At 41.5% G+C, this 20,413-nt stretch overlaps 2 protein-coding genes and 1 long non-coding RNA gene across 3 annotated transcripts; 1 reads left to right on the top strand and 2 right to left on the bottom strand.

The window, feature by feature from the left end:
- Positions 1–2,933: 2,933 nt before the first annotated feature.
- Positions 2,934–9,070, bottom strand: LOC132983566 (uncharacterized). Its single transcript, XM_061049923.1, has 3 exons — positions 8,769–9,070; positions 6,582–7,078; positions 2,934–5,370 (listed from the first exon to the last, which is right to left on the bottom strand). Exons 1-3 carry the CDS (start codon positions 8,931–8,933, stop codon positions 4,680–4,682), a joined length of 1,353 nt encoding a protein of 450 aa, XP_060905906.1. The 5' UTR covers positions 8,934–9,070; the 3' UTR covers positions 2,934–4,679.
- Positions 9,071–9,129: 59 nt separating this feature from the next.
- Positions 9,130–20,297, top strand: LOC132983568 (uncharacterized). Its single transcript, XR_009674850.1, has 4 exons — positions 9,130–9,264; positions 9,793–9,911; positions 17,048–17,113; positions 17,921–20,297. It is a non-coding gene; the product is annotated as an uncharacterized LOC132983568 (long non-coding RNA).
- On the bottom strand, positions 10,954–18,413 carry LOC132983567 (protein rapunzel-like). The gene is made up of 3 exons (XM_061049924.1): positions 18,334–18,413; positions 15,615–15,703; positions 10,954–13,680 (listed from the first exon to the last, which is right to left on the bottom strand). The coding sequence occupies exon 3, from the start codon at positions 13,637–13,639 to the stop codon at positions 12,956–12,958; it is 684 nt and encodes a 227-aa protein (XP_060905907.1). The 5' UTR covers positions 13,640–13,680; positions 15,615–15,703; positions 18,334–18,413; the 3' UTR covers positions 10,954–12,955.
- Positions 20,298–20,413: the final 116 nt, after the last annotated feature.

The raw sequence follows: 20,413 nt of genomic DNA, 5'->3' as shown, positions 1-20,413 counted from the left end.
CCTGATTACCGTGAGTTCTCTAGTAAATGGTAGAAATCCAGAATCGAGTCATCAATGTTCATAATGTCTCACTCAAAGTGCACTTTCACTTTGAAACAAAGCAAAAAAGAAACAAACCTCGAATGAATTGTCATGTAAGTGTTCAGAAAGGACAATCAGTCTCTGAAGCATTCCAGACTTTCTTTGCAAAAATGCTCCAAAATCATTTTTCACGTCTTTTAAACATCAGGACGGCATATTACAACATGGCGGACAGATGAAGAAAAAGATTTGAATAAAAGAAAAATAAACAAGTTAATAATTAAAATACAGAAGCCCTAAGAGGACGTTCATCTGTACATTTTATTTTACCCTGCTTTCCTGTGACAACGACTTAATTTCAGTCGTTTGCAGAGCTCTTGACCTTTTTATTTATCTCACCATAGCGATGCAGCTTTTCTGCCACTGGAGGGAATCCTGGATAAGAGTGATGTCAGCTGAAGAATCAGAGTAGGAGCGTGGAGTCAGTGTAATTTAGTTTCTGTATGTTAATAGCGCCCTCTGTCTGCAAACCTCCTCTGGTACCATCCCTTCATCAGATTTGTCCTTTTCTTCCAGAACGCCTTTCTTTAACCTTCACCCGACCACAGAACAAGCAAACTGTGGCTCTTGCGGCACAGGATGGATGCAGGGGGATCTGGTCGGTAAACAGAGGCTTCAGTCTTCCTATAATGACAGTCAGGATTGACGGGCTTCCACAGCTAAAGCCTTTTATGCAGGGGAAGAGCCTCCTGGATCAATAGCTGTTACCTAGGCAAAGCCCACACAACCACTAATGAATCCTCTGGCTTACAGTGCAGGCTGCTGCTGAGCTCTACACAGGAGACAAACCTTAGAAATACTGACCACTCTTTGTTAAAATGTGAAAACGACTCCCTAAAGGTGTTGGCTGCCTTGATTTAGAAGACAGAAATAATGAGATTAGGATGATGCTACCTGACCTTATGATCAGACATTAAGAAAACATGCTATGTTGAAGTGCTGGCTTCTCTGACAACAATGCAGCAGCCAGCATGTCCTCCTTCTAACTTTAGATTCTGGTCCTGAATGGTCTGGATTTGTTTTGACCAGAGAAGGTAGGCGGTTTTAAGGCACCCTTAGGGGGCCGTTTTGGATGTCCCTAAGTTTGTTAGGCAACAGTTAGAGACTGCTTCAGATAGAAGTGATTGTACCCGACCTAAAAAGCCTCTGCATGTTTCTAATTAGCTCCACGAGCAGAAACGTGCTCAAACTAGGATCAATATCGGAGATGCTTTTAAAAAATGGAGAGAGGTTAGAACACAGAAAGGTTTACAGACCGATGCAGAGCTGGCTAAACACTGAAGCTTCAGTGTCGTTGACGTTGCACCCTCTGTGGACATCGACTCTATAGAGGAGGGGGCGGGACAGCTCTCTCTGATGTTTTTAATTTGGACTGCAGTGCCCATTTTAAACACCAGATGTCAGAGTTACATATTGCTCCTTTAATGTAAGTATAATTAAAGGTGAAAAGGTCTATTGTCAAACAGCAGGTGTAACAACATCCAGTTCCTGCTTTTTGTCTGATGCATTGTGTTGTGACATTTTAGTGGTCTGTTCTCTGGACTGGTTCTGTGGTGCGTTCAAAGACAGACCTGTCGTCTGACACGCCCATCTCTCTGTCTGCTCTGCATTTTCAACGGAGGATTACAGTCCTGATATTTCAAAGGAAGTGAAGTGTGTTAGTCATCCATCTGGGATTTCTAATTATAAAAGGCTTTATGCCAATAAGGTAGCAGGTGCAGCATCCTCTGTGTAACAGTCCAGAAGCATTTAGACAGTGACACATGGTCTTTTGTGTTTTGTTTTGAAGCTCCACAGTCTACTGCATGTTGAGGACTAGTACACAGAAAGTAGTGATATGGTCTTGTGAGACTCTGGATGATCAAGCATCAAACATATGTAGTCTTTAAGGAGCTCTCGTTTTGTTTTGTCAGTCTTTTCTTGTGTATTTCTAAGTTTTACGATCTAAATGATTTACGGTTAAGCTTTGTATTGTCTTTTGTGTAGTTTATGTTGAGTTTTATTGAATTTAAGACACTCTGCCTCGTTAAATGCTCTGATTTGTGGCATCACTTCACTTGTAGCACAATTGTCCCTATACAAATGAACATTAGAGGAATAACCAAATGTAACGTAACCACCCAAAATAACAAAAAGCGTCAGAATACAACCAACAAATTAAATCTTCTACCTTTTGTGTAGCCTGAATAATTTGAATACTGGATGAATTAAGACATATTGTCCCATCTGGACAAAATATATCTCTTGTAGAATTAGTTTTAATCCAAATGAATTTGTTACTCTATAAAAGTGCACCTGAAACTTAGAACAACGTCACCTTTCCATCATCAGCAGGTCGTTTTTCTTTGCACACAGAGAAATCTCCGCTGATAAGACTCAGTCTGCTTCCTCCTGCACTGTGCCATTTTATACAGATAACACTTGATTCATTCTGACAGGCCTGATTTACGTCAGAGGAGCCGAGCAGCTAAAGACCCTGCAGATCCACTGAGATATGAAATGATGGCCGTCTCCGCCCGCTCTGCACCTCCACAATGCATTATGACCGCTCCGTTCCTGCTAAGACAAGCACTTTGCTGCTCGTCTGCAGGGTATTAGCTCAGCCGAAGGTTATTCATAGACTATCAAACCGGGTCTGCGGTCAGGAAATGCTGACTTATGTGTAAATATCCATTAAATTAGAGTCCCTGTTGCTGAGGTTGCACTGCCTTATTTTAATGGTTACAGACACTAAGAGTGCTGCGTAAGTCACTTCAGTACAAGAAATGAGAGGCAGATATTAGATTAGAGTTGTTTACACATCTATTACAGATTTGTTTTCTGTCACTCCCTGTCAGAAAGATTATGCAGGACATGGTTCATGCACTGATTTTATTGTGAACATTTAGTTTGAACATAAAAGCTGACTGGTCTTGTGATCTTATAAATAATCATCATCTTGATATACATGAATGCAAACTTTCCTTCTTTGTCAGCAATGTCTGTAACAACATTTATAAAAGTGGAGCATTTGCTATGACAGTTTTCACCTCTTTTTAAAAATCTCTCAAAGCCCAGAGAGTGAAAATATTTAAAATTCATTCTTAATATCACAGTGGTTTGTTAGAAATAAAAGCAGAGATGTAACTCAAAGAAAAATGTGTCCTGCAGCGAGAGACAATCACACATTAATAAAAAAATAATGTGCAAAAACAACACAGCATTTATCATTGACCATAAATTAAAGAATGCACAAATACAGATCACATCGCTTCTCATTCAGGCTGAAGCAACACCAATGGTTATGTAATCATAGGCACAGCTCTGGTTAGCAGAGAGAGGGGGTCCTCTCGTTTTGGTCTGAGGGGTTTGAATGTGTTTAAAACACAAGGCACATTGTCGCGTCTCCGCTGCCAAAACTCTGAGCCTTTTTGTTCTTCATGCCTGAAAGAGTAACCTCGGTCGTCCTGTCAGAGTTATGTAGGCCAGCCTGCTGAGCAGAGACAAAACGGGAGCACAGCTCAGGATGCAGCCTCAGCAGAAACACATCTTTAGGTGCAGGAGCTGCTTCTCATATAGGAGACTGGATTGTTACGGCTGAGGTAAAAACACTTTGCGTCATAAAGTTACAAATAAACTGGTTAGTGACTCATGAATGGTACACAGAAACACTGTTAACCACATGCAAACAGTGAATAACTTCTTGGGTAAAACATAAAATAAACGTACATGAAATGTCTTCTCGTAAATTATCTGCTGGGTAAAAAGCTGACACAGGCATTTAATTCATTAAAACAGCATTAAAACAGTATAAAATGAAGAGCTTCCACAGGAGATGCACCAGTCTGACTCGTTCTTTAACATCAGTATGTGAACTCAGAGTATTCGCTGATCTTGCTATTTCAGCTTTTACCTTTTAAAATATTTATACCTCACTGCATCAATCTCATCTGAGCCGTTCTAGTTTGTACCGAAAGTAAGATATCTTGTGCAACCACACACTGTTATTGAAAGTATGATACTATTTTAAAGGTATTTTCATATTTTATACTGTTTTATAAATGTGTTGGTTGCTACCTCGTCAACTTACGATGTATGCTGCAGGTTGAATCCAACATGTGGCTCCTTTACCGCATGTCATTCCCCACGCTCTCTCTACCCGGTTTCTTACTTAATCCACGATCCTAAAGCCCAAATAAATAAATAAAAATTGTACAGATTGCGACTTACTGTTGTGGATTCAATAATTCACATTAAAAAGAAGGTAAACAATAACGGCCCCTGCTGCAAGAATTCAGTTAGCATGACTACAGTGATAAAATAATTGCTCAATTGCTAAAATAATCGTTAACAAGTGATGTCATGTTGCATGTAATTCAGTCAGGAAATGCATACAACTGGAATGATTGAAATTTATGAAACTGTGACTAGGAGATCAAATCTTGGCAATATTTGATTTGCCTATTTGGATCTGTATTGAAGCAGACTTCCATTTATCGTATCAGATTGGGGCAGTCCCCTGTTTTGAGATTCTTAATTTAAGTCTTAAGGAAAAACTATGAACTGAAATTTTGAGAACATACTCTCAGGAGGACAAACTAGACGAGTCGTTCACAGCTTTACTCTGAGTGCACACACACCGCCACATTCTTGTGTCTCTCCCAGTAGTGACAGTCTTCCGGAAAGCTCCACGCAGCCGCAGACTCCTTGTGGCGGCTGACGGCGTGAACCACAAACCCGCACAGCTGCTTCTCCAGCACCTCCACCGCTTCCGGGGCCTTCCCCTTCTTCCCCGGGCCCTCCATCACCTGCCGGATGAAGTCTCGTGGCACCGGTTGGGGTTTGGAGCTGAACGACACCACCAGGTTGATGTTGTTCACCTGGAGAACCTCGAACCAGTTCTGTCCCGCCACGTGATGAAAATGCTCCCCTGCTCGCCAGTTCCGATACGTGCTGCCCGAGTGGTTGATGAGCCGCACTGACCAGTTGACCCAATCGTACTTTTTCACCAAGAACTCCAGAAGCTGCTGAGTCGTCTCCTGCAGGTTCTCCTCTTGCTTTTCCTGCAGGATGCGCTGGGAATCTAACTTTGCTTGCTCCGCAAATCCAGCGACGCAGGACTCGATAGTGGTCTTCATCCTGGACTCAACTTCTTCAATCTTGCTACTCCACTCTCTGATTTTCTCCTCTTCTTCCTCTTGGCCCTGCGTCAAGGCGCTGTTTCCCAGCAGAGCGATCAGACCCAGGCAGAAGAGCTCCTTCATCCGGACACAGAAATCTTCCAGGAGGCGACGGTTCCTCGCTACATATCTGCAAAAAAAAAGAAACCACTTGCATGTACATTGAAGAAGTCAATATGATGCTCCTTTCCACAGAAAGATGAAATGATCAGGAAGTCAAACACATAACAGCTGAAGGATTACCAGATCAGTCTCTTTCCCAAGACATCAAATATGTTTTTGTCAGGAAGAAGATTAATAATCTATATTTAGTATCTTAATGCCTGTTATAGTGTAATGCTGTTCAAACATTCTCCATTTCTCGGAAAGTGTTACCTTTGACATTTAAAGGGATACTTCACCCGTTGAAACATGAATCTGTATTGACATTGGGTCATATATGTAGTAGAAATGTGAAATAAACTTCTTGGCTGAGAACAGGCAGAAAGTGTCTTTTTGGCTCATGAAAGACACCAAATCCCAGAATGCACAGCACCGCAGGCCACTCCCACTAAGGTCTTCTATTTCAGAATCAGAATCAGAAATACTTTATTAATCCCAGAGGGAAAATTCGATCAATACAGATACAATACCAAAAATATACAATATAGCAGTAGAAATATAGTAATAAAAACATTTACAGACATATTTACTTCAACACATACGGCCATTTCCTCAATTGATTACGAGATTTCTTCCAGAAGGAATTGGTATCTTGGAAATTCCTGGCAGAAAACAGGCCATGTCTGTGTCCATAGGCAAACAGTGAGAGCACTGACACTACCAGGCCGCCCCAGCTCGAGCCGGCCCGGGCTCCTCGCCCTCACCGCGGCCGACAGGCAGGCCTTATGTCTCGGCTGCTGAGCTGGCAGCGGCCGGCAGGGGCCAGCAATACAGTAACATAGCTGAGAGACGGTTGCTGCCGACAGGCCGGTCTTGTGTCGCGGTGGCCCCGGCGGCCAGCTGCGGCCCCGGCGGCCATATGGTGGCCCCTGATACAAAGCTTAATGCAAATGGGTGAAGTATCCCTTTAAGGACGCAGGTTGAGATTTGCTTTGGAGAATACTAAACAAGCACGTAAAGGATAAGATTGGCAAAGAGATAAGATGCATGCTCTGTCCACAGGGGTCGCCAAAATCAACATAAAACAAAAGTTCATCATGGTTGCTTTAAGCTAACTGATCAGACTGCTTGACGCGAGTCTCCTTTAAGAGAAGTAGACAGCAGAAACTACATCTCTGCATCTGAGTAAGAATCAAAAGGAAAAAGCATTGGTATGAAAAGACAACATTGAAAACGTACCTTTCCACCACGTCTAAGACCGACTCTCCGAAGCTGTTTGTCCCCATCAGAGCATCATACAGCACAAACAGATTCTTCTCTCCTCCTGTTTTGGAAAAATGCTCAAGAAAAAGTCGGGTCTTCACCTCCCTGAACTGTTGTTTGGCCTCCAAGATGTCCATGTATTTCCGGAACTGGTTCCTGACGTTCTCCTCCACAGAGAAGTACTGCGAGTCCAGTCTCCCCTTCTTGATCTCGCAGTCGATGTCATCCAGCTGTGCCGAGAGAACGTCCAGGTTGTTCCTCACCATGAGGAACTGCTCTTTGACATAGAAGACCTCTTTGCTCTGCACGTTGTCCAAGGCGAGGCGGAGAACCGGAGCGGCCGCCTCACAGAGGGGGAAGAGCTCGCCCACAGCGCTGGCCAACACCTCGGCCCCCCTCTCGAACATGTCCATCGCCGCCTCGATGGCCTCCTTCTTCTGGGCTACGACGCGCTCCAATGGACTGGACATGGTCTGAGAAGGAAAACATGTGGAGATGAATACTTGAAAGGGATTATATGGTGTAAACTCTGAAGGTATTTATGCAAAGTAGACTCTTAAAATGAGTTTTGGTCCAGGGGCTTCACCTGGTTTAGGAAGGACTGACCATTAACGATCTTCTCACACTTACAGGGTATTCACTGGTTGTTTGGCTCTAGAAGTTTCAGGACGTTACACCGATGCCCCATGATTTATCAATTACAAGATTGTTTCATTTGCAGATTTCAGAGAGTCAGGGGTACATCGTGTTATGGTTTCACAAAATAAACAAGATTAGATGAAAGATGAGGGAAGAATTGTAAATGTTTCCGTTAGAACTTTGTATTGTGTATTTACCTAAACCTCTAGAATCTACACGGCAACCTATTTGAAGGGTTCTCAGATGAGTGGACCACTAATCTGGAACATTATCATATCCATATTTCAAAAAAGGTCCATGGCACCAAATGTTTTCAGCAAATTAGTTTTACTGAAAAGAAATGAAGCTAGATGTTTTTCTTACGGTCTTGGTCTATGTTTCCTTGTGAAGGGACACATACCATGTTTTTACACGAAGCACATCGTAATTAAAACATAAGCAGAAGCTTTCTTCTTAAAGATCATTAAATACATTGGTGAATAACTCTGTGTATCTCAGAGCTGACACATTAAGAGGATTAATCAAGAGACAAACAGCAGCATGTATAACAACTGAGAAAAATCGAGAAAATGGTTTAAGTTGTTTTTCACTCTTGACTTTCCTCCAGGGATTTGACATGTTTTCTAATCATCATAAACTTAATGGTTATTTGGAAATGAAATCAAAAAGACAAACTACGTGTGAAGAGTCTATAATTGCCATTGGTACGATATTTTGATCAGAATTGTTTTATAATATTCAATCTCTTAATGCAGGTTTTCAATACTTTTTCTTTTATAAAACCAGTGTTAAATCCAATCATCCAAATCTAAATGTGAAGATATATGTTGAAAGTTCAAATCTTGGGCTTAAAATAAGAGTTAAAATCTTTACCTTGAACCTGTCTTCTCTGAATTGATGATACACAGAGGTCTTAGAAAAGCTGCCCACCCGAAAAGGATGCAGGTAATGATGTCATACAAACAAAATGGGAGCCTGAAATACTTAGAGGAGAAAATGACACAGATGCCCTTGAGTTTGCACGTGACTCATGTGAGGGCAGAGCAGACCAAGACCTAACCTTGTTTAAAATCTCCTTTCATCCCATCTCACAACCTGACACACACATAGATAACCGAGACCTCTGAGTTCACATGATGGAGTGGATGGAGACCAGCTGCTGCGTCACCAAAGGCATCCACAAATTAATATCAACGTACTTTTGTTTCTTTTAATCTTTTATCCCGAATCTGAGTTGCTATTTTCTATATGTATAGCAAATAAAAGCAAAATTGGACATGAAATTAATCAAACAAAAAGCTTTCAACACCCGTTAAGTAAATATAGGAGAAGAACATTTCATGTGTCCAAACTGCATCATGTTAAACTCTGTCATACGCATCCAAGAAAAATGCGAAATGGCATCCTCTTTTGCGCACAGATCCCGAGAGATCAGCTGACACACCTTACAGCACAGTCAGCCCATATGATGGAAAATAAAGACATTCATCATCACATTTATACAATAACTGCGTTTATCTGTACCTCAGTGAAATGACTCTGCTGCTCCTTCACGCCTGATGAGCCCCAACAGCTGCAAACAAGTTTTTTTTTTTCCTTCAAGTTTGAGACAATTCCCACGGTTCTCTTTCCCACTGTGGAACTGAGGAGGGGTCCAAAACAGGATCCAGAGAGGAAGAAGATGCGCATTCAGTATCTGCAAAGGAGAAAGAGAGGAGGAGGAGAGAGAGAAAGACAGACAGACATAGAGAGAGAGAGAGAGAGAGAGACAGACAGATAGAGCGCAAACTGCGGGAGCTGAAATATGTGTGGGGCTCCATTTTGGTCTCAGTCTTCAACAAGAAAGGACGTGTCAGACTCTTATCAACAAAAAAGGACCTGTTTTTACGCATTTTACCTATTTGTTTTTCCCCAAAAATAATATCTACAGCCAGCTTTTTCTTTTTAAGACATTTGGAGAAAATGTCTTGTTGAGCAGCTCTGAAATGTCAGATGAGAATGCCAAATGATGCAGGTTAAGGTAAGACAATGTTAAATTCTCCTTGTGTTTTTAAGGGTCCAAATATAGCTGGATCATAAATTTTCTATTTTCATAAACACTTGTGGACTCATTATACATCCTGTACACACAAACACAGATGTGATTATAAAGTAAAGCTTGGACGTGAGAATCAGAACCTTTTATTTCCATTGAGATGTTGATGTGAAGGAGGGATTTATTATCACTGTGTTTATTTATGACTGCTGCTCAGCCTTGCGTGACAAATATAAATATATCAGATTAAAACACACATTTTAAATTGAAAAGGTCTTTCTATCATTCTTATCACCGTTTAATGATCAAACAAGTCCTCACATCTCATCCGCGCGCACATGACGCGCCCTGTGAGCGCACGGGCTGAGCCTCCCCCAGCGGAATCAGAAATCTTTACGCAAATCATTTTATCCTCCGAACAATGCAGGTTTTAACGTCATTTATCCACATCACTATTTAATTTACACCAATGCCTTTGATCTTATTTTCTGAAACAATTCCTGTGTTCTTCAGGTGAAAATGGATTCTGAAAAACGAAGTCGTGTCATGCAGAGAAAACGAGCTCCATCACATGATAAACGAGCTGCGTCGGCGTCTCACAGAGACTCATCGTGCATTATTCTGCAGAGCAGGTAAGAACCTCAAATCTTTGTCTCTCAGCAATCTGCTTTTCAGAAGCTTACAATGCACATTTTCCTGTTTTGGTTCCCAACTCCGAGCTGAGAGTCAAACCTGTTCAGCTGGAAAGTGATGCATGAGGGCCATACCACAGGTACTTAACCTCGTGCCCATTTTACTTCACCTCAAGTACATTCTTCCCTTCTTTTGAACCCTTGCATTCATTTTAGATCACCTTCGCTCATGTCATGTAGCAGAACTGTTTGGAGAATGAGGCAGGATTTGAAGCTTGTTGATGTGGAGACGTAGATATAACATATGTGATGCATTAGTCCTGCGGGCCCCCCTGGGGAGTTCAGTGAAAACAGGTGTTCTGATTAGGAAAGTGACGTACTCACGCCCTCTCGCGGACAAATCAGCAAACTGCATCTTTAAGTTCCTTCTTAGAGCCTCATTGCTTCACTATCAGAGGACGTTTACCCCGCGAGATGTGACATTTGATACAAATAAAAGCCTGAGAATAGTGACTTAAAATGATGGAGTGATCAAACTGACGTAAGGAGAAAAAAACCTTTGCATCAGAACTTTACCCTGTGTAATAAAAAAGCGTTGGAAGCACAGGATGAATCCAAATTAATCAAACTATTTTTTGTGTGTGTGTGCTCTAGTTGAGAAAGAATGTACCATAAGCAGCTTAAAATTCAGTAAAATAAATGCTTTTCAAACATTTATTCAGATTATATTCATAATTAGCCTACATTAAGTTTATTTTTAATCCATATTTTGTCCCTACTTTGCATTTTCTTTGTTGCTATAATAAATAATTACACATTTTTATAGCTTAATTTGCCAGTCAAATAATAGGCTATGGCTTTTATAAAGTGTATGGACAACAATTACTCTTATAATGTATACGATGGTCTGACACACAGTCCCGTCCATGCCAAAGGTGGGACACGCAGCATTTTAAAATTATGTATAAAACTTTAAACTTCTGCTGCAGTATTTCTCCACATCGCTTTTTATCGTAGTAAAGAAAGAGAAAACTTCCAAAAGTCTTTTACTCACTCGTGTTTATTTGTAGTGGTACATGTACAACCAGGCGTCAAAGAAAGGCAAACATATTCACATTGAACATTTCAATACAAAGCCTTTAAGAGGTTTATATAATAGTCTTCCATATCGACAGCATTTAGAGAAGAGAACCTTAAAGGAGTTCAGGGCGGAGTCAGTTACTGAAAAGATGAGAGGAAAGTAGGCGGGGCCTGTGTGGGATCAAAAGAGCTGACGGATAGAAAACCATTGATGACAATCAGATGTTGTTTAGGGATCACATGTTCACTCTTCTTCTCTCATAAATAACCTTGTTGACTCTTTGATCTGTCCTGGTGCAGAGATCCCCCCCCCCCTCTGATTCTACTGATACCACCTGTTCACTAAAATAACAGATAAAAAAACATTTACAAATATTATTTAACCATAAAATGAAATCTAACCTGGAGCAAAAAGAACATTTTATATAACATAAAAATATACTTGAATGATTAAGACAAAAAACCCTCAAAATAAAGATAATAATACAAAAATGAGCGGCACATTTAGGCACTGTTGGTCAGAGGAGGACGAGTACGAGACGAGCCAAAACTTAGGAGACAAAAAAAAAAGGGTTTTGTACGCTCTAAATGGCCAAACAGCAAAGAAACCCACCAATAGTTTTACTCATATATTACAAATACACTTGGTGCGCCTCGTGAATTTCCTTAAGGCCACAGGACATGTGGAAGAGAAAAAGGAGAGACAGTGAAGAGTTGAAGGAGTCGTACAGTGACGTTTTGACATCCTGCAAACACAACATAACGTAGAAGTGTAGAAAACAAACACAAAACAGTCATGGAAGAAGAATATTAAAAAAAGAGAGAATTATATTTAGTGTATCGTTCTTTGGTGAAGATGTAGGGTTTACCAGATGTAGCGTCACAAATATTCCGATTTTAAATGTTCTTTTAGTGTTTTTAATTCTGTCACTGCAGTTGTTTACTGAAGATAAATTAAGTCGTCATGACAACAGCTAACAGAAATTAGTGTTAAATTAGATGAGGTTTGATATTTGGCAGAAACGACTGTATATAGTGCATCATGATCTTCTTCATGCTCGCTGCACATGTGTAACGATGAGCAGACAGCGGTTTGATCATGAGCCAATAATAAAATCTCTGTAGTTACATTCATAGATATGAACACTTTGGGATGTTTGCTACGTGTTAGGATTGGCTTAATAGTGTTTTACTGAATGACAATTCTACAATGCAAAGGTATGGCTTGTAATAGCTCCCCCTAGTGGATTAACATGAATATGACAGCATTAAAAACTTCCTTCTCGTTCCTGTGGTAATGAAAGCAGTCATGTCTCAGGTGTCAAGGTGTTTGACTGGTCTTTTTGCCCGTTTTATTCTTTTTCTTCAGTGTCATAAATGTACGTTCAGAAGTTTAAATAAGTGCGTAATGGTTGGAGAAACATTGCAGTGTCAAACATTTAAAGTGAGACCAAGGTGCGTTTAGGTCAGAGCCTGATTCCACATGATGTTCGGACCAAACTGCTTCAGAAGGCTTTAGTGTTATGTAGCAAGAATGTAAAGTGTTTAGTTTCCTTACTTTCATTTCAGAGTAGATTAACGATTCAGTGTTATGTCTCAATTCAACTACTGCACTCCATCCACATTTAACTCGTAATGTGAAGCGTTTTTTGTCAAGTTGAGCTGATCGTGATATCTAGTCAATCATCTCTTCTTCTCTTTTTCAATCTGCGGGGATTATGTGTGCATGTGGCTCAGAGACTGTTTGCATATGTAGGACGTTTGGGACAATAGCGTTATGAACAGAATGAGACATATTGTTGCCCAAACCGCTGGATTTTCCAAGCAGCGGAGTCAATGTTTACAAAGTGCTTATAGGGAGAGAAAAAGGAAACAAAGGAGGAGCTGCAGAGGGAATGTGGACATTCGTGTCCTGAAAACAAAGCATTGCAGGAAAAAAAAAAGCTCTTCTTCATGCTTCCTATCTAATGGCACCGACGTAGAGCCTCCTGCATCTTCTCCTGCACGTGCTCCATCTTCTCGGCCCACTCCTCGCTCAGACCCTCCTCGTCGTCTCCGATGACGGCGGCGTAGCCCATGAGGGCGATGAGGCCGATGCAGAACAGGTAGGTGAGGCGCGTGCACAGTCGCTCCATAGTTTGGCGGTCGCCCTGCGAGTGCTTCAGGTAGACCTCCAGGATGGGCCGGCTGAAGAGCTTGGGTTTGCCCACCACGCCGTCGTACAGCGTGTGCAGGTTCTGGTCTCCCAAGTCGTTGGCGTAGCTCTCCTCGAAGTCGTCCTTCTTGCGCTCGCGGTGATCCGGCCGTGCCTCCACCATCTCCATGAACTTCCTGAACTGGTTCTTCAGGTTCTCCTCCACGCGGCAGTACTGGCCGTCCAGCGTCTCCTTCTTGATCTGAACCAGCGTGTTGCGGTTCATCTGGGACAGCTGGTCTAGCCCCTTGTTCACCGAGCCAAACTCGCGCTTCAGGGTGCGTATGTCCTCGTCGTCGATGTGGTGCAGAACCACACGGATCAGGGAGCCGGCCACTCCAAAAATGGGGTTAACCACAGCGGCTGCCGAGGAGATGGTGGCTACACACTGCAGCACTTTGCACAGGCCCTGCTTCAGCTTGGCCCGGTCCTCGACGATATCCTCGTCCATCATGGTGTCCAGCTGAGCGGATGTTGATGTCACCGTTTGGACGTCTGTGACCGAGAGAGGAGGAGAGAAACATCACAGTTTACTACAACTGATGTTGTCTAGGACGCAAGAACCACCAGGGCTCTAGAGTGCGACTAAACTAATTTCTAGGTCGCACTGGTGCACCTGACGCTGCCCCGGTGAAAACATAGATTTCTTTGCAAGTACATCATCTCTCTGTGTTCTCCTGTGACCGAACTCACACTCATGGTAGGATCATATCGTGGTCTAAACCAGTAAGAGACAGAGCTCGGGTGGGTCTTTGCCTCTGATTGGCTGTGGTCCTGTTCACTGCTCTAAGTTGTGTGTGTTTAAAAATTGCGAGCGACCTGAGCGCCAGAGTAGCCTAACTGAAATGGAAAAAGAAAATAAACGCGACAAAACGAGGGAAAATGAAGAGAGTTAGAAACATGGAACGGTTTTTCATTAAGAAAACTAAGCCTACTGTTACAACCAGCCCTACTACTGTCATTCCATCCATCCCCACTACCGAGAGTCCATCCAGCCAAGACACGGAGCCCTCGGTCCTCACATCCAGACTCAGTGTAGGTTGCGGACACCGGCGTTGAGCCTGATGATAGACTTATTTTACCTAAATTAAAATTAATAATAACAGATGGTTAATTTTTAGGTCACCCAGAGGTGAACGTGTTGATCACCTAAAAGTTTCAGCGCGACATCATAATGCAGTAGCCTGCTGTTGCGCCTTTATGACCAGTTTTCATCAGACCGTAAAAATATAACTATTACTGAACATTTCATTCTTATCCAAAAACCATATCACGCACAGGCTGTCCAATCATACAGAGGTCCGCTGGTTTAACCGCGGAGCAGCGCTAAAATGCTTCCTCGAATTGCGCAGTTAGTTGAAGAACGTGCACTCCACACGGAGCTGATCAGACTGAAGGATCAATTCAAGTCTGTTGGTTTGGAAACATGTTATAATTTTATAATGCCTAATACTAAAATACCTGAAGATCACTTCGGTTTGTGATAACTTATTCATGTGAGCAGGTAGAATAACCTGTGTCAAAGTTTCTATAACCTTGAACAGCAATATTAAAACATAATATAATAATCTCAAACAAAACATAATTATTGATATTTTCTTCTGTAATGTGGTACATTTAAATATTTCCATGTGCCAACATGCAGTTTGCAATGACAGAGTTAACCCCGTTCCTAATGTACTTTTACATTTTATGCGTTAACATGCAGTTTTCTGCAGGACTTTGACACCCCTGCTCTACACCTTATTCTTGTTTAAAAATCATTCACATTATATGAAAGTTATTGAGAGCGATAAAAAGGTGACCTTATGGCGTTAAAGGCGACACCATGAAAAATTTGGGTGCACCTAAAAAAAAAAGTTAGGTGCAACCGATGCAAAAAGTTAGTCTGGAGCCCTGACCACATTTATCAAATTCAAGGACTACTAAATCCAAGGATGTGGGGTTAAAAAAAAAGAGGAATCTTAGGCTGAATCTCAAACTCCACACTCACAGACTCAGACTTTGAGGTGTGTTCTTTGTCAATGTGTGAGTGTTTAGTGATGTCCCACTGTGACACTGCGAGTGTGAGGGCTCTGAGGTGGTTCATATCTACGCGTCTATCTAGTTAAACACTTAAATGAAATCAATATAAATACACACTGGAGGTTGGCATTTCTATTGTTTAATGCCTTATCTTTTTCCCAGATGATTGTGATGTGATGTCATTATAGTGTGTGTCCCATTACTCATTTTTCATACCATCTCAAGCCCTCACAAACTCTACCTCTGCACACCGGGAGGCTTCAGAGCTTTGGCTTTAGGTGGAGATTTTTTCTCACCACTGTAACTTTGAAATAAAGTCACTAATTAATTTATTTAATTGAGGTTGTACAACTAAACATGCAGGACACTGTGAGATGTTGAAAGGATATTTTGCAGCTTCTTACATCAGATTTCTTCTCTTCAAACTGACACAGGAGCCGCTTCCTGGTTTGTCACTGCGAGAAAGGGACTCTGGTCCTGATCAGGAGGATTCCTGAAACAAAAGTTAAACAGAGATTCAGACACAAGAACGACTTCTTGAGCACATCAAACCTGCAAGTTGGGATTGTGCATATTTTGGTTAATTCCTTCTCCCTTAACAAGGAAGTGAGCAGAGTTTTGTCCCCTGCTTGTTGCTGTTTTCCAGCAGTGAAGGAGTTAACATCTGCTTCAGTATGACACAGCTCCTCTCAGCAGCACTGCAGCCTCTTTCAGCACCAGGCCGCTCTGCCTGTGTGTCTATGGGCCGAGCTGATAGCTCCTCAGCAGCAGACGGCATGTTCGGACGCTAGCAGGCAACAGCTAAAGGGTGTTAACTACAGAAACGCTCAGCTGCAAAACCAAATAATGTCACGCCTGACTGAGCTGTACGACTTGTTTGTTACATAATAGGAGCTGCTGTTCAACAAAGGAAGATATTTTAAGCTAGTTAAGAGGCTGGATTTTAACGTTTTCGGTCCAATTTTTAAGAGCTTAGTAGTGTGAAGGATCATACTGGGACGTTTTTCCACGAACACAAGCACAAACTAGGTCAGGGAAATCAACCACAGAGCCACATTTGGCTCAAGGACTCCTGTTAAATCTCACACTACACCTCAGTAAGTCAGTAAGAGCTCAGCATGCGTGCTCTTAACAAACTACTACAACATAGTCACAAAGATAACACTGGTGTTGTGTCAACACTTGGGACCCTAACAGCTGATGACCATTTAGGCAGTGCAAGTCCAAACAGGCCCTGAAAAACACACACACACACACACACACACACACACACCTCATGTAAGAAAAGGCTGTAATTTATTTTTCTGTTTTGCTTCCTATTTTAAATACCTGTGTCCACCACAGGGGGCCAGTAATTTACCTTTAATGACAAAGACGCTCATGTTATTCTCCATCTGGTTTCAGCACCACCAGTGTGGACTGAAAGCAGTGACACTCGCAGACACACAGGATTTAACCCTTTATCTTCAGTCTAACTTTAAATGATGCGTTCAAATGCATGAATTCAACAACAACAAAGAAAACAACATGTTCCTCTCTATGTACTTTAGAAACTTCCACTTCAAATATTTAGTCAAATGAACTGAAATCTCAATCAAATGTTCCACATGTTCAAATGTACATGTTAGTTTTGCAGAGTGTACTTCTTTTTAACGTCACATAGTCTCAGCAGTTGTTCTCTGAGACACTCTCTGGACATACATGTTGTATTTTTCTGCTTCATTTGCATCATGACTGGCGGTCAACTCTGTTATTACTACGTAGTTTGTTACTTGAAAGATATTAAACCATCAGTAAATCATTTGCCTTGTCTATTTTTCCGTCCTTGTTTTCACAGATGGTGCTCTACAACAGATATCCCTCTACGTTCTTCCACAACAGGGCTAACCAACAAGAGACGAAGGTAATTAAAGGGTTAATTACATTTATTTTTTTACACAAATTACCTCTGAGTAAATAAAACCTTATAAGTATTTTATACTAGTCATATTTTGAGATATATTTAACAAAAAAAATGGTGGTATTGATTAATCTGACAGCTGCCTGCAGCTTCATTTTAATGTGAAACAGAAAATTAACCCTTTGTGCGGATAAAACCCTCCCCAAATCGACTCCTTATTCTTTCAATTAAAGCGTTAATGAGTGAGCTTGATTACTGTGTGGCATTTTTAATCAATCTGAAGGCCACTGGTTATTAATGAATGATCTAATTGGTTTTTACATTTTAATAAAATGTAAAGTGCTTAACATTAAATCTATGACAGGTTATTTAGTATTAAATGTATGTCATGGATCAACCAATCAGTGTCCAGCAGCTGCAGGAACATTTAATGACAACACATGACACAACCACACTCCCACATAAAAAGGTTTTATTTCTGCCTTTCTGTGCATTCACACAGAGACAGTCTGTCAGAAGACTTAATTAATCCCAATTTTAAAAAACAAACATTAAACTACATGTTAGTTGTAAACAAATCAGCTGTTGAAGTCTAATCAGGAAGTGTCAGGTTACTCTCACCTGTTAGCCTGCAGTGGAGAGGCCATCTTGAATGTTTTCTATGATTACAGCAATGCTAATGCTGATGCTAATGCTAATATACTCGCTTTATTCTTTTTTAAACTCGACTTTAATGATGTTATTTACAGTTTAAAGACTTATTTGAACACGTGTCTTCCACTTCTCCATGTTTTCTGTGTGTCTGTGCAGATGACAGCCTGTGGCACTTGGGAGCACTTCACTCAGGAAGTGTACACCCTTGGAGCTAATGTTGCTCAAACAATAACTACATTAATGAAGACAAACATGCAACAATGGAGAATCTTCCGGACTTCTCTCTGTGTCTGTGAGTACTAACATAAGCACAACATCCCCTCTCCCACAACACAGGGCCTGATAACTGCCTTCCTGCCCAGCTATGGCTCCCCCTAGCCGTGCCTCCATGTTTCCTTGTTAATGCACACCATAATGCCCTGACCCTCCCTTCTCTATCACACCAAATATACACCAAAATACACCTTAAAAGTTCAATTTATCCGTCTAAATATCAAATATACAGCCTCTATGTGCCCTTCAGCCAACATTGGGCACCATTGGCCACAGCAGGAGAGAGGATTTCTTACCTTTTTCACACTGGCTCTGCCTATACCTCCCTCTTCAACAGTCCCAAGCTCGACAGCCTCCTTCTTCTTCCCAGCAATCCCTGCAAAAAGGACACTTCCATGTATGTCTAATGTGTAGGGGTGTCCAAATTGGACTTTGCCATTTATTAAGGGCCCAAAGAGCCCATAGAACCCAAAAATGGCACATTTGGGCCCAAATATATATATCCTCTAAAATAAAATATTAAAATTATTTTTTATTGGCCAAAAACAGCAAAGCCCACTCCTCATATACAACAAGTCCTACCCCCATATTTTCAACTTATTCCAGTCCATCTAGTAGGCATACAGTTGATACAGAAGCGCAATTGTCAGTCAGTGCGCAGCTGATCTCTGGGACTCTTTCTGTGGCTTTTGGTGCGTTTTCCAAGCCCTGGGGCATCTTTGAGAGACTACAGATACTCCATGGTGGTATTTTTGAGTCAAAGAGACCCTTTTCTTTTGGACTAGACCAGAAAAATAAGAAGACAAATATTTACAAGCGCGTAGAATCCAACAAGGCTCAAAGACCGCTTTGGATCCAAATGGACATCTCCAAATGTGCACAGGTGTATCCAAAGGCACAGGGAGCTCTCCAAAGGCCCAAGGACGAAAAGTAGGAGGTTTATCCAGCATTAAAGGTATTTAAAATAATAATTATGTTCAAATTCACAGATTGCACTTCAGCTAAAAAGCAAGAATATCGAATTAGTGGTCCATTTTAAAGCAGAGTGCAGTGAGGAAAATGTACCAAATGGCGCAAGTGGCTTTACAGCATTCAAAGCTAATAATTCAACTATTTTAATATAAAACATACTAAAAATGAATGTTATAAAACGGACAACACTCTGACATGGCTCACGAATTACTATGACTGCATATCCAGCCAAAAGTAACATGAGACAGTCAAATACCCTGAGCAGTAAACTCACCTGCTCATTGCGCCACAGCAGTCTTTCTGCTAGTCCTGTCTGGTCCTTTATTCAGGATAAAATAAGAATAAGTGAATCCTCGTAGAACAAAATACTTTATGTAAATCCCCTGCAGGCGAATCCAACTAATTATTTGGTTGGTGGATGAATACGCCGGCGGTTGAGACTGTTTTCCCCAAAATAAACCCCCTATGCAAATCATGTTAGCATCTCAGCCAGCAGAGCGTTAAAGGATAAACCTGTTCCCTTCAGAGCCTGCTGATGTCTATGTTTACGTCCGAGCTGTATCTCAACAACACATAGTCATATAGGATGGGTGTAGCCTCCTTACGTGTCCAGACCTGAGTTTCGGACCCCCTCTCTGAGACACCGAGCCTCAGGCAGCAGCAGCATAAGAGAAGCCTTGTCCTCAGTGCTGGGGTTCAAAGCAAAAATAGAAGATTAAAAAAAACCGAATAGTGTCCGTTAGAAATGACAAAGCCTTCGTTTATCTGCTCACAAACGACCCCTCACATGCGCATGTGTAGCCTGTCAGCACCAGAGCACAGCCGGAGCTGCAGCCGGACGCACGCCTGTCCTCATTGTGCAAACACCGCTGCAGCTGTCAAACAGATCATATTTCAGACTGAAGGCTCAGTGTCCTATGATATGGGACATCAGATGTCTGTGGCCAACAGGCGTAATGTGGAGGCTCCAGGGTGACAGACAGCTGCTGGGGGGCACGAGGAGCGCTGTGTCGGTGTGTAGCACCAATAATGAGCCTGGAGGCAGTGAGCAGCAGAATACTGTATGAACAAAAGGCTGTGGGTACAACTTAACAGGAATAGACTTTATCCCAGACTCCCTCTTATTTGAATGTATTATGTCTACTCATTTATTTTCAAGTATAAAACGATGCATTATTCGCTCACTCCAGCACGTGCCTTATTTGACAACAGAACAAGCCTGTAAATGTGTCAGATTTCATTCAATGTGATGAGAGCAGCTTTTAAATAAAATAATAATCATGAAGAATGGAAATCTTGTTTTTCTTTAATTGCGCATGTTTTTTTTGTTGTAATGGTTTTATTGAAAGACAACACACAATAAAATAGAGTCACATGTAAAACATGAATGTGCTCTTTCTTTTG

Source organism: Labrus mixtus, chromosome 11 (genome assembly GCF_963584025.1).
Source record: "Labrus mixtus chromosome 11, fLabMix1.1, whole genome shotgun sequence".
Taxonomy (NCBI): domain Eukaryota; kingdom Metazoa; phylum Chordata; class Actinopteri; order Labriformes; family Labridae; genus Labrus; species Labrus mixtus.
Note: the sequence above shows the minus strand (reverse complement) of the source record. Positions and strands in the feature narration are given on the sequence as shown.

What these genes read in the sequence shown, in the direction of transcription:
- LOC132983566 (XM_061049923.1), bottom strand. Translation starts at nt 8,933, where the DNA reads ATGCGCATCTTCTTCCTCTCTGGATCCTGTTTTGGACCCCTCCTCAGT. An exon ending in AGCAGAGTCATTTCACTGAG is followed by an intron (nt 7,079 to 8,768) that starts GTACAGATAAAC and finishes TTTCCTTCTCAG; the next exon opens with ACCATGTCCAGTCCATTGGA. An exon ending in GTCTTAGACGTGGTGGAAAG is followed by an intron (nt 5,371 to 6,581) that starts GTACGTTTTCAA and finishes TTTTTTTTGCAG; the next exon opens with ATATGTAGCGAGGAACCGTC.
- LOC132983567 (XM_061049924.1), bottom strand. Translation starts at nt 13,639, where the DNA reads ATGATGGACGAGGATATCGTCGAGGACCGGGCCAAGCTGAAGCAGGGC.